The 12,770-nt window shown below is 37.9% G+C and overlaps 1 protein-coding gene across 2 annotated transcripts; it reads left to right on the forward strand.

The window, feature by feature from the left end:
* The first annotated feature begins 7,060 nt into the window (after nucleotides 1-7,060).
* On the forward strand, nucleotides 7,061-12,445 carry LOC133711707 (sodium/hydrogen exchanger 1-like). Of its 2 annotated transcripts, none has more exons than XM_062137810.1 (15): nucleotides 7,061-7,447; nucleotides 7,710-7,999; nucleotides 8,096-8,214; nucleotides 8,453-8,550; nucleotides 9,332-9,391; nucleotides 9,503-9,549; nucleotides 9,627-9,821; nucleotides 9,938-9,984; nucleotides 10,475-10,541; nucleotides 10,636-10,736; nucleotides 10,835-10,936; nucleotides 11,075-11,213; nucleotides 11,289-11,351; nucleotides 11,690-11,773; nucleotides 11,869-12,445. In XM_062137810.1, the coding sequence occupies exons 2-15, from the start codon at nucleotides 7,823-7,825 to the stop codon at nucleotides 12,196-12,198; spliced, it is 1,629 nt and encodes a 542-aa protein (XP_061993794.1). In that variant the 5' UTR covers nucleotides 7,061-7,447; nucleotides 7,710-7,822; the 3' UTR covers nucleotides 12,199-12,445. The 2 variants fall into 2 exon arrangements, with proteins under 2 accessions (XP_061993794.1, XP_061993793.1); XM_062137809.1 differs by having other exon boundaries at nucleotides 7,724-7,999.
* Nucleotides 12,446-12,770: the final 325 nt, after the last annotated feature.

A 12,770-nucleotide genomic window follows, 5' to 3' on the forward strand; every position in this document is an offset into this window, starting at 1 on the left:
ATTGTCATTCACTTATTATATTAAACTCACCTTAATATTCTTTTAATATACACCCATATCTATTAACTAGATTCCATCTAAAAAATAAAAAACAGTAGAAAACCCTAGTTTTCTCTCGTCCTATAGCTGCATAGGTTTCTTCTCAATCTTTATCAACGCTCGTCCTGTGGCAGCCCAACGCCGGCTCTGACCTTTGTCGCGCTGACGTTGTGGTGTCGCTACTGGACGAGTGATGCATCTAGGGCATGCTCCTTGGTGGTGGAATAGTTTTGGCTTGAAGGCTAGATAGAATTGGTCTAGCCGAGTTCTGGTTTTTGCTGCAGATCTGAGGTACGTGGATGCGTGGGCACCGACTCAAGGGGAGGCTTTGGGCGACATAGCTAGTTTTGGGCTTCTTCCAGGGCGACGACGGCTTGATGGCATCTATACAGCGTCAAGATGTTGGTGGCTCTAGTGGTGGCGTCTGTGGCACCTGAGTGGTGGTCGGCGTGCTCCGACAGTCTGCACGGGATGGCAGAGGCTAGGCTGGGCCAACTGTTGAGCATTAGGTTGGACTGTTTCTTGGGACCATTGGGCTGCTGTCCTTCTAATTAGCTTAGGTTTTCTTTGCTTTCCTATTTCCTATTTTTGTAGGAAACTGCACTTTTTGTGTTTTTAGGTGCCTATTTACTATGTATGTTTCATAGTTTATAGGCTTGCTTTAAAATAAGTGAGCACTAATCGTCTAATAGTTGGTGCTAGCATACGACGTCCTAAACTTGCCCTATAGATGGCAAGGGAAGGTATGTATCTGTGTCATTCTGGCTTGTGTTGATTGAAATCGATACTTTGATTCAAAAAAATAAAAAAAGGTTCATCAAAATTAACTAGAATAGATAATAAAACTATTTTTCTTAAAAAAATATTGAAAAAGCCATAAGCCCCAAACATATGGTAGATGAAAATGTTGCCCACAAACATCGCCCAGAACATAACCAGACCTTTGATTGAAGCAATCAAAATCAATACTTGAATAGGACGTTATGTAATCTTCGTATTCACATGCATAATCTCCCCAATCAATATTGCTATGTAATCTCCACATTCAAAAGCGTCATCAATATCGGTGGAATCATGCGATTTTGTTGTTTTTGATTTCAAATTCAAATCGGGATATAAATGGATCGCACAATCAGAGGTTCGTGGGTTTCCTTTGTTCGGTTGCACATCCCTTTAATCAGAGAGGTACGGTTGATGAGCGTTTTGTTTGCTTACTGGTCAATAGGTTATGTATAGTATGCGTTTGGTTAACTCCTCCTGAAAAGGTAATTGTATTCAATAGGTCCAGCATGCGTTGCTCCCTCGTCAACAGGTATGTGTGGTATTTGTTTTTGTATATTTGTGATGCCCAAATGCTAGGAAAATACCCATACTATAGATATCATTCACATTGTAATACCCATACAATAGATATATCTGGTTTAGTGTAGAGTTGTTTTTTGTTAATTCCTCCTCAAGAGGTATTTTTTTGCTTTGTGATTTATTTTTTATTTTTTAGGGTTTATGTTAATGAACATGTATGTATAGGTATCAACATGGCTGCGTTTTGAATTTTGTTTCTTTCTCAATATATTCTATGAATCCTTGAATGAAGTTTTTTTTTTTTTTTGGGTTTTTGTCCATTTACCCTAATTCTAGGGTCATTTATCCTACTTACCCCATTAATTTTTTTTATTCCTCATTACCCATAAAGACTCTAATAAGGTCTTCCCTAATACCCAATTAAGTTTTTTTGTTTTTTGTTTTTAGACTATTTTACCCTCACCCCTTTGTTACATAGAGAGAGAGAGAGAGAGAGAGAGAGTGTGTGTGTGTGTGTGTGTGTGTGGAAGAGAGAGAAGCCATAGGAGACTTCGCGGGAGTCTGGTCACCGACAGCTGGATTCAGGCCAACGATCACAGGATTCCAGTCACCGGCGGACGCCCACCAGACTTCTCTGAAAACCTCTCCGGAGGTCTCCAAAGAGGTTGTCGGAGATCTCATAGGTCGTCGGAAAGGTTTATTGCCCCCCAATAGACCTTTATTGGAGGACAATAAATGTTTATAAAACCTCGCCAGAAGTCCCCAAAGAGGTTGTTGGAGATCTCATATGGGGCTGGAGAGGTTTATTGCCCCTTCCCCCAACTAAACCTTTATTGCCCCCAATAGACATTTTGGTTGCTGGAATGAGAACTAATCTCCCTAAAATTAGACAAATAAAACTTTGATTAAGGAAAAAAATGGAGAATACATCAATTTAAAACATTTATTGCCCCCCAATAGACCTTTAACAGACCTCTATTGCCCTTTATTGCTCCCCGATAAAAAATTTATTTTTATTCTTTTTCTTTTCTTCTGGGCTTCTGCCCCCATTTTGAAAAAAATAAGAAAAAAAAAAATTGATTTGGGCACCCACACATCTTTCTCCCTTCTAGACTATGAGACCAACAGACCTAGTAGACTGCCAAAGATCGATACCAGAACAAGAACAGCAATTTAACAGTACAATTAACCCACTGTAGATCGATACCAGAACAAGAACAACAATTAACGGTACATCTTTTCCCTTCGGAGCGATGATGGTGACGGAGCCGACGACGGCGTCGCCGTGGCAGTACTGGAGAGGTGGAAGCTTCTAGAGCAAAAGGTTGTCGCCTCGAGATTTTCTACAGGCGGTGGCTCTTCCCAGCGGACAGACCGAAGAGGCGGAAGCTTCTGGGAGCAAAAGGCTGTCGTCGTTCGGAGCAAAAAGTCGTCGCTGCGAGATTCTCCACATGTGGTGGCTCTTCCCGACGGACGAAGTCTATGACGAGCCCGATGTTCATGAGGTCGGTGGAAATCATTGGAGCCTCTGGTAAGTACCCCTGCTCCGACGGCCTTGACCGAGACGAGAGAGAGAGAGAGAGAGAGAGAGAGAGAGAGAGAGAGAGAGAGAGAGAGAGAGAGAGAGAGAGAGAGAGAGAGAGAGAGAGAGAGAGAGAGAGAGAGCAATATGAAATCAGAGAGAGCGCGATCTAAAATAGGAGAGAGATCGAGGGAATAAACAATTTGGTTAAGGATAAAATTGTAATTTTGCTTGAAATAGGGTAAGTGGAAATAAAAACTTATTGCTAGGGTAAGTGGGACAATTTTAGCTGATTTTGGTGCTTTGGGTGAAGGACCCCTTTTTTTTCTTCCTTCTGGTTAATTTTGTTTCTAAAAAGATAGTTAACATCCGTCTACATTTAAGGAAGATTTTATTTCGTTTAACATTTTTTTAATTATTAGAGGACAAAATAGTAAGGTAAAAACATGAAATATTTTTATTATACATATACCCTATAAGGAAAGTGCAATGATAATTTGGTGTAGATTATGTGTGTGTGTGTGGGGATGAGCTTATCCTAATACAAGTTTTTTGGATTTATATCTAATTTTCTCTACAACCAAACAATCAAAATTGCAATTAATGAAATTTAAATTGATGGAATTGTAGCTTGCATCATTTTAAATTTATAATTATCTCATCTAAATGCACTGTAAGCGTGAATTGATGAGTCATGAGAAATTTAAATATTTGATCACCCTAAATTCTCATCTGCTCCAACTAGAGAGAAAGAACTAATATTCATACTATAACACCAAGCGGTTACATACGCTATGAGTCAAATGAAACCCAAACTCTAATCATAATATTTGCCCTTATTTTTGAATTATTAATTAATAAATAACCGATTCTAAGAGTCACAATACTTCCTCAAAACCACCTTCAAGAATAACTTATCCTCAACCGCTCTATGTCTAATAAGAGCATCTTTAGCAATGCTAGCCATTTTTTAGTCAAATTTTAGCTAAAGTAGCTACAAAGTCATTTTAGCTAGCCACTTTAGAATGCTCTATATTTTAACTAGTTTTGAATTTATATTATTTTTTAAATGAATATTAAATAGTTTAAATGTATTTATAAATTACATAAAATAACTTAAAAGGAATGTTTTAAATTATAGAGAGCCTCATTCCGCTCTCTATATTTAGGAGCGAGATAACTAAAAGTTATAATAGAGAGTCACTTAGGAGTCTGGTGCAGCTGCTAAAATAGATAAAAAGCTAAACATGTTCTCCAAAATAGCTAAAGAGCGACAATAGAGAGTCTGCTAAGAGCATCTTTAGCAATGCTAGCCATTTTTTAGTCAAATTTTAGCCAAAATAGCTAAAAAGTCATTTTGGCTAGTCACTTTAGAAATACGTCTGTATCAGTACTCTCTATTTTAGCTAATTTTGAGTTTATATTATTTTTCAAATGAAGATTAAATAGTTTAAATGTATTTATAAATTACATAAAATAACACAAAAGGAATGTTTTAAATTATAGAGAGCCTCATCTTGCTCTCTATATTTAGGAGCGAGATAGCTAAAAGTTATAATGGATAGCCACTTAGGAGTCTGGTGTAGCTGCTAAAATATATAAAAAGCTAAACATGCTCTCCAAAATAGCTAATGAGTCAAAATAGAGAGTCTGCTAAAGATGCTCTAAAGATGCTCTAACCACGGGACTATGTGTAGGGCGCATTTCTCAAGTATATTGACCATAAGAAAATACCAAGAATAACCCAATAGTCCTTACAATAATATCGTGACAATGACATAGCAACAAGACCCAGACCTAGACTCCTAAATCTCAGCTCAACAGAGATTTCACCTAAGCCAAAGGCCTAAAACAAAAAATTACGCAAAAATCAAAAAAATCGTCAGGATCCTTAATCATCGCCCAAATAATCGACTCTAGCTTTACGGTGGTAATTGCCATGAACATGGGGGGGATGACAATATTGATAGTGGAACCCTCCAGAGTCCAGAAGTAGGATGACCAAGGAGGGCCCAACCACCTTCAACTTTGATGTAGCCATGTTGAATGAAAACAACCGCCGGCAAGGCACCATCCACGGCGGCCACTATCCACCCACCCAGACCCCATATGTTGCAGCAACTCAACACCTAGGCATCTTCCATCACTTCCCTTAATCCCTTCTGATCGGTTCCGGCCGGATCTGGTCCGCAACCCCCATCCCCTCCACTTTCCACCAATTTTTTTTTATGTAATGTTGAAGTATATTTAATGAAACTGATTGATTTGACAAAATATTCCATGTCATGCACTTAATCTCTTCTGAGCGTCCTAAAAACCATGCATGCTCTACTAGAAATGTTTCTAGTAAATTAGAGAGGAAACATATGATCCAGCACTAAGGGAAGACCAGATATCCATGCATACGAGAAAGCTTCAATAGTTCAATTATATTGGAAGACAAACTCAGTGAGCTATAGGTGGCTTGGAAAATTTGGTGAAAGGGACTCAAAGGATACTGTACTGTATATGAATATCTCTTTAAAGGTGTCGGCATTGACCTAAGCAGCAATGATGGTTTTCAATTCCAAACTCAGAAGAGGTCGGCATCATAAAGCAGCACCACCACCAATACTGTTGCCCATTTATTTATACTGCAAAAGTGCAAACAGTACCCCATCGATCACATCCCCCATATGTTATCAATCTCTTCTGATGGTGACCGCACGAAGGCTTCACCAGGAGTGTGGCTAGTGAACGTGGGAAACCAGTTTGGTGCTGCTGGCACCTTCACTAGTTTGGTGCTGCTGGCTCGTTGTCTTTGTGGGGAGCAAGGTTGGCCCCCATGTGTGCTCATATGAGATTCAAAAGAGGGTCTTGATAATAAGTATTTCCTTGCTATTTTGAGAATTTAATAATTAAAGAATTAAGCATCTTTAAATTCTTTAATTATTAGTGTGTGTCCAGAAATTAATTACCACGTTGATCTAATTGATTAGCGTGATACAAAGATGCATTATGGATATATGCATCCATTTGCTTTATAATAAAAATTTAGGGGCCGTGACAAGGGCTCAATCTAGAATGTTTGAATGCAAAGGCTAGCGTTGACTTACAACTTACCATCAAATTCCGTTGTTTCCGGCCAATTAGAATACTTTTACGTTAGGTTTAAAATTCCAATTTTGACAGTACTTTAAATTGATGAAAAATTCAGGTTTCCGATAAAATATTTGGCATGCTGCATATTATGTGAGATCATAATCGAGGGTGTATTCTTAATTTCTTATTAGGGGTTGTGTACTTTGTGTTGAGCATGTTTCTGACTTACGACAGGTTAATTGGGGTGGACATCAATTTATCATTAATAAACGTCTTTCTTCAATTTGTTTTGAGTCAGATGCTTCAAACCTTGTAATAGCCATCCCATGTCTGGAAAGGTATGAGAATATATATGACAATTGTGTAGTTAATTACCACATCAGTACCATGTATACAAAAGTACTAAACTTTGAGTATCCTATTTAGTTTCAAATTATAAGTATTACTACACATTTGAAGCCACATAAACAACTTTTGAGTTTCATTAATAGAGGCTTGAGGGCAGTCGCACCAGCTCTTCTTAAAAAAAAAAAAAAAAAAACTCTAACCTATGGGGATAACCGGATAAGTCATCTAGTGGATTACAGTTGCTTCATGTAAATCTAGTGTTTCAATCTTATTTCACTCATTGTTTGTATAAACACAATTGAGTCCTCATTACAGTCGGCTTGTCTCTATACAAACTTCTTTAATGGATCATTTGTAAACTTTTGATTAATAGAAAACAAAGAAACGTGGGAAGAAATAGCTAGCCATCCTTTTTTTTATAAATATACCTAAGCCATTTTCTTCTTGTATTTCTAATACGCTTCATGGTGGATTTGTTCTCAGAATGCCTCAACGTAATCTTATTTAATCCCGCAAAATATCCAGAAAAACATGCTTAAACGTGTTTGAACTTTGAAGTCGATAAACTTGTTGAACTCAACAGTTAACACCTAGCTCGATGCCTACGCCCGTGCTTACGTTTCTGCATTTTCGAATTTGACTTGCGGGCAAAGCAGAAGCATATTTTGCTTTTACTTTCACTTTCAGTAGTCACCAAAACAAAGCCAAAAGTTTTCCACGAGGAATAGGAATATATAATAAATCTTTGCAGATCCTTCACTCGAGGAAGACGACACAATCATTGCAGTGATCCAACACAAAACATTTCTGTGCTTTAATATTCCAACCTCATCAACCCCTCGGAAACCCACCGCTAAAATCCAACTCCATCATCGCCGACCATCTGTCACCACGACTGACCCAATCAACGGTCACTTTGTCTCCATTTTCAAACTCCCTCCTCATACAAACCCCTATATATATACAAACCGCTTCACTCAGCTTTGCTGCCGAACTGTCCAAACCTTGAACCCACTTTCTCTCTCTCTGAAAGTTCCTGAAACTTGACAAGTTTTGAAACCCAGATCCCAAGTTGGGTCATCAGTTTGCTTCAAGTTTCTTGTTTTCCATATTCAAGTTGGAAACTTCGAATAAAAAACTCAAGATTTGTGTTTGGTGAGTGACTCATTCACTTTTGTTTTATGCCTTTATTTTGAATTGTTTAATCTTCAGAAGTTAAAAGTTTCAAAAGTCACTCTCTGTTTTGCTCACAAGAAAATTGAAAGGAAAGAAAAAACAGAGAAGAAAATTCCTTCAGGCTGTTTTGTATTAATTGAGAGATATTTCCATTGAAATATCTAGCTAGTTTGACAAACTCTTCCTTTTTGATTAATGTTGTGGTCCAAAATTGATAAAAGATCTCATTTTTCACTTAAAGTTTCAATTTTTCAGCTCGAAAACGATTCCTTTAAAGATTCGACGCCATCTTGGACTTACCGGTCTGAGTTTGGTGGAATTTCTAGAAGCATCTGAAACTTGAATCCAGCAACAATGGCGTTGGATTTGAGCTCAATGGCATCGGAATCGGTGGGAATGTTGAACACTTCCGATCATACTTCGGTTGTGTCCATGAACCTCTTTGTGGCGCTACTTTGCGCTTGCATATTGCTTGGACATTTGCTGGAGGAGAGTAGATGGATGAATGAGTCCATTACGGCGCTTGCGATTGTGAGTGAGCTTAATTTGTTATATGTGATTGTGTGTGAATGTTGATGTTTGTGTTTGATGGAGAACTGGAATTGACTTTGTGAGTTTTGGTGGCAGGGATTGTGCACTGGGATTGTTATATTGCTGACCACAAAAGGGAAAAGCTCTCATTTGTTAGTGTTTAGTGAAGATCTTTTCTTCATCTATCTGCTTCCTCCGATAATTTTCAATGCCGGGTATGTTTTGTTTGGCTTTTCAAAATGTAGTTCTTAGCTGAATGTGTACATCAAGTTCACTCAGCTGTTTATGGGTTTCTCTAGTGCTGAGTAGGTGTTTCTCTACTCCTGTAGTCCTATATCACTATTTTTGTAAGGGGTTTAGCAGTCAGATTACTAAAAGTTAATTTGAGAATTTTGTTTACTATGTCTGCAGTATGTTATGATTGATCTATTTTTTTTCCCCCATTACTATCAGGTTCCAAGTGAAGAAGAAGCAATTTTTTCGTAACTTCATGACAATCATGATGTTTGGGGCTATTGGCACTCTCATATCCTTTGCCACCATATCCTTAGGTAATCCTAAAAACTTGAGGATTTTCTCTCTGTAGAACTAGGCTCGTCTTGTTAAGTTTGAAAACGTGAGGCATTTCAATTGCATCTTGTGTTGAACTTCTTGAGAGGCATCAAGTCATTTTAGGCCTGAGCAGGACTGCCTCTGCAGTGGAACTAATTGTGAAAAAGCTTATTATTTACTTGTTTCTAAGTGCTGATATGTGTATTAGCTTTTAGTCAGGTGATGTCTCTCTAGATCCAGGTTTATACTCTATAGTCTAAACATGTTATAGGAGGATGTCAATAATGTTAAGATTTTCTCCTTGGATATTCCAATCATTCATAATTGATGGGAATTCAGCTTATGTAAGCAGTTCAGTCATCAGAAAGTCACAAAGCTCACTTCAGAAGAGTACATTTTTTTTGGGAGTCATAAATTGACTTCATAGAGAATTTCTATTTTATTAATTGGCTGAAAATCTGGCAAATTAAAACAGTGTGAATCAGTCATTCATTTTCCAACAGAATGAAGTTAAAACACAGAGTTATGGTGACCTGAAACAGATGAATGGATGTCTGGTGCTTGTCCTTTTGTGTACCATATCCATTTGAAAACACCAACTGCCTGTGCATGTGACACTGACCTGTATTACCAGCTTTATTAAACAGCTGTCCCGGTGATTTATATGCTTGCATCCATTTTAGCTTGTGATACATAAGAAATATTTGAATAAGTTTGTTTCTCTTTTCTCACGATGACAGTTACTTGGTTTTGATAGATTCTTTTACATTTTGACTTTAGGTGCTATGCACTTTTTCCGCAAGTTCAGCATTGGTGACCTCAACATCGGAGATTATCTCGGTATACTCAGTTTGCCCCTTTTTTTATTTCAAATTCTTGCTATTTTCATTCAGTTTCTTCCTTCTTTATTCAACTACTTCCTACTTAACGTTTTATACCTTGATTTTGCAGCACTTGGAGCAATATTTTCTGCAACCGATTCTGTTTGCACCTTGCAGGTATGCCTAGTCTTGTGCAAATATGGCTCTCTAGCTTCAAGAACAGCATATAGAATAAACCCAAATTGTCAATACAGGTGCTTAATCAAGATGAGACACCTTTGTTATACAGTCTGGTTTTTGGGGAAGGTGTAGTCAATGATGCTACATCAGTCGTGCTTTTCAATGCAATCCAGAGCTTTGACCTCTCCCACATCAATACAAGCACTGTTATGCAGTTTATTGGAAACTTTTTATATCTATTTGCTACAAGTACAATGCTGGGAGTTGTAGTAAGTCTCTCTCTCTCATCTTATCTCCCTCTCAACCCCTTCCGAACATGTATATATGTGGTTCCTTGTTACTGCATGTATGACCCTTCTTTCTTTGTTTCTCCAATTTGTTGCAGGCTGGACTACTTAGTGCATATGTAATTAGAAAGCTCTATTTTGGCAGGTTAGTAAAATGTAGTATTTTGCTGGTATTTTACTTTTAATATCTTGACTTAGTTGAGGTAAATGTCAATGAGAGGTATTAACCAACTGCTGATTTTCTGTTACATCACCAGTTATATTTATACCCTATCATAGATGATTACTAGACACCAGGGGAAGATATTTCTATAATTATAACAGAAACAAACTGAAAATGTAAGGACAATAATAATGCACCACTTGTTAGCTTTTAGCTGGAATTTTATGAGAAAAGGAGCACATGGACTTTGATGTAGATCAGTATAGAATTATTACTAACCTACTGGGGCAAGAGAACTAAAATATTCTCTCTCTCCCCCATTGCACATGATGTGCTGCTTAATTTGTGGCATGCACTTTCCTTTTCCTGTTCTTTTTCTTATGTAACAACCTTGAGTTTGTTTTACTTTGTAATTTTAGTGTTCTTTTGGTCAGTGCTCTTATTACCTCTTTCTTTAATGTGAAATAATCAGACACTCAACTGATCGTGAAGTTGCTCTTATGATCCTCATGGCTTACCTTTCGTACATGCTAGCTGAAGTAAGATTCCACAAATTATGCATGATCTCTTTTCCTTTTTGATCTTACTCTAAATGAGGTCTAACCATAAACATTAATTTGATCTATTTTGCAGCTGTTTTATTTAAGTGCCATTCTCACTGTGTTCTTTTGTGGTATTGTTATGTCTCACTACACATGGCATAATGTGACTGAAAGTTCAAGAGTGACAACTAAGTATGTTAAATCCCTTACTTGATTCATGAACCTCTGATATCCTTGCTGGTATAACTGTCATATTACTGATGTTTCTATTTCTCTTACCAACTATGCAGGCATGCTTTTGCCACTCTATCATTTATTGCTGAGATTTTTATCTTTCTTTACGTTGGTATGGATGCCTTAGATATTGACAAGTGGAGATTTGTGAGCGATAGGTAAATATGCTTACTGCCTAAAATGGAGATTGGCCTCCTTCCAAAATCATTCCTTCCTGTACTTGTGTATTGCAAGATAAGTGTTACTTTTTCTTGATTAATAGGCTTATTTTGTTTTGCATTATTTCTTGTTTTCAGCCCGGGAAAATCCTTAGCGGTGAGTTCAATACTCTTGGCACTGGTTATGGTTGGAAGAGCAGCCTTCGTTTTCCCCTTATCGTTCTTATCCAACTTGACCAAGAAATCTCCACAAGACAAGATCCATTTGAAGCAACAAGTAGGAGTTTCGCCATTTATGTGTTTTCATATATGATGATGTATTACATGTCTTCATAGGTTTCCTGGTTTTCAGGTTACAATTTGGTGGGCTGGTCTTATGCGTGGCGCTGTTTCTATGGCACTTGCTTATAATCAGGTAAAATGTTGAAGAATATCCTCTGTAGCCTAGGATATTGAATAAATTGACATACGTTGTACTATTTGGAAAATTCACAACAATGTGCGAAAGCTAGAAAGCCAGAGTAGATATCTATATAGTTATGTCTTAGCTGAAGAAAAAAAATTCCATTGTTGTGTACTAGTGTACCGGCTTCTGAACTGTCTTTGCTCTTTACTGTTGGTACAAAGATATCGGACAGCTCAAAGCCTGGAAACATATTCTGGCACAGCTAGCTAATCATTGATATTTTGTTTTCAAGGAGCCAGAAATAAATAGTTATAGTTCCTGAGCTCTGAATTTGTGTGCATATGCAGTTTACTAGGTCTGGCCATACTGACCTGCGCGCAAATGCATACATGATCACCAGCACTATCACAGTTGTTCTTTTCAGCACGGTGGTAAGATACCAATGGCTCCAAAACTGGATCTCATTTGAATGCATATATATATGTATATACTGTTTTTACTCTATACTATGCTTTTGTTCATGCAGGTGTTTGGTTTGATGACTAAACCCCTAGTGAGGATCTTGCTTCCTACATCAAAACACTTCACTAGTATGACATCTTCTGAACCTTCTAGTCCTAAATCCTTCATTGTGCCACTGCTCACCAACGGGCAAGATTCAGAGGCCAACATCAGGTCCGCGGACATACCCCGCCCTACTAGTTTAAGAATGCTTCTAAGCACTCCGTCTTACACTGTCCACCATTATTGGCGAAAATTTGACAATGCCTTCATGAGGCCTGTTTTTGGCGGGCGGGGTTTTGTACCCTTCGTTCCAGGATCACCTGTTGAACAAAATGGTCATCAATGGAATTGAGAGTTTATGTTACATACACATAAAGCACTAATTGTATAGGATTCATAGGTTGGGGCTTGAGGTGGGCTTTCAGTGTGCATTTGTTTTTGAAAAGGCAGTGTGCATTTGTTTATAAATAGGAGATTTTGAAGTGAGTGGTGAGCGGTAACGACACTAGAGAAGGGATGAGCTGTTGTAAGTTGTAACCTGTGGTGATTCAATGATTTTCGAGTATACATAGTTTGCTGATAAAGTAAATTCCATGACAGTTCACATTTGTAGGTTATATTGGGTGTCTTGGGTTATTTTAAGAAACTGGTAGTATTACAAAGGAGCCTATCAGAAAATTGATTTGTCAAATTAAAACACAGTATTTTACTTATGTACACCACGTGTACGCCCAATAAATACAAGGATGCTAAACTTAAAGAATAGAGAGCACGGATGTATAAACTTAAAGCATTCGGCTGTCAACCATGACAAGTGGTTCAGTAGATGCACTAGGTCTCATCACGGGAATGTTCAAGCAGTGGCGGAGCTACACCAAGGCCTGAGGTGGCCATGGCACCCCCCAGTCTATACAATTATATGTT

This window comes from Rosa rugosa, chromosome 5 (assembly GCF_958449725.1).
Source record: "Rosa rugosa chromosome 5, drRosRugo1.1, whole genome shotgun sequence".
NCBI lineage: Eukaryota > Viridiplantae > Streptophyta > Magnoliopsida > Rosales > Rosaceae > Rosa > Rosa rugosa.

Excerpts from the sequence above, each read along its gene's own strand:
- LOC133711707 (XM_062137810.1), top strand. The coding sequence starts at position 7,823 with ATGGCGTTGGATTTGAGCTCAATGGCATCGGAATCGGTGGGAATGTTG. Across the intron at positions 8,551-9,331 it reads CTTTGCCACCATATCCTTAG|GTGCTATGCACTTTTTCCGC; the intron begins GTAATCCTAAAA and ends TTTTGACTTTAG. Across the intron at positions 9,985-10,474 it reads AGAAAGCTCTATTTTGGCAG|ACACTCAACTGATCGTGAAG; the intron begins GTTAGTAAAATG and ends TGAAATAATCAG.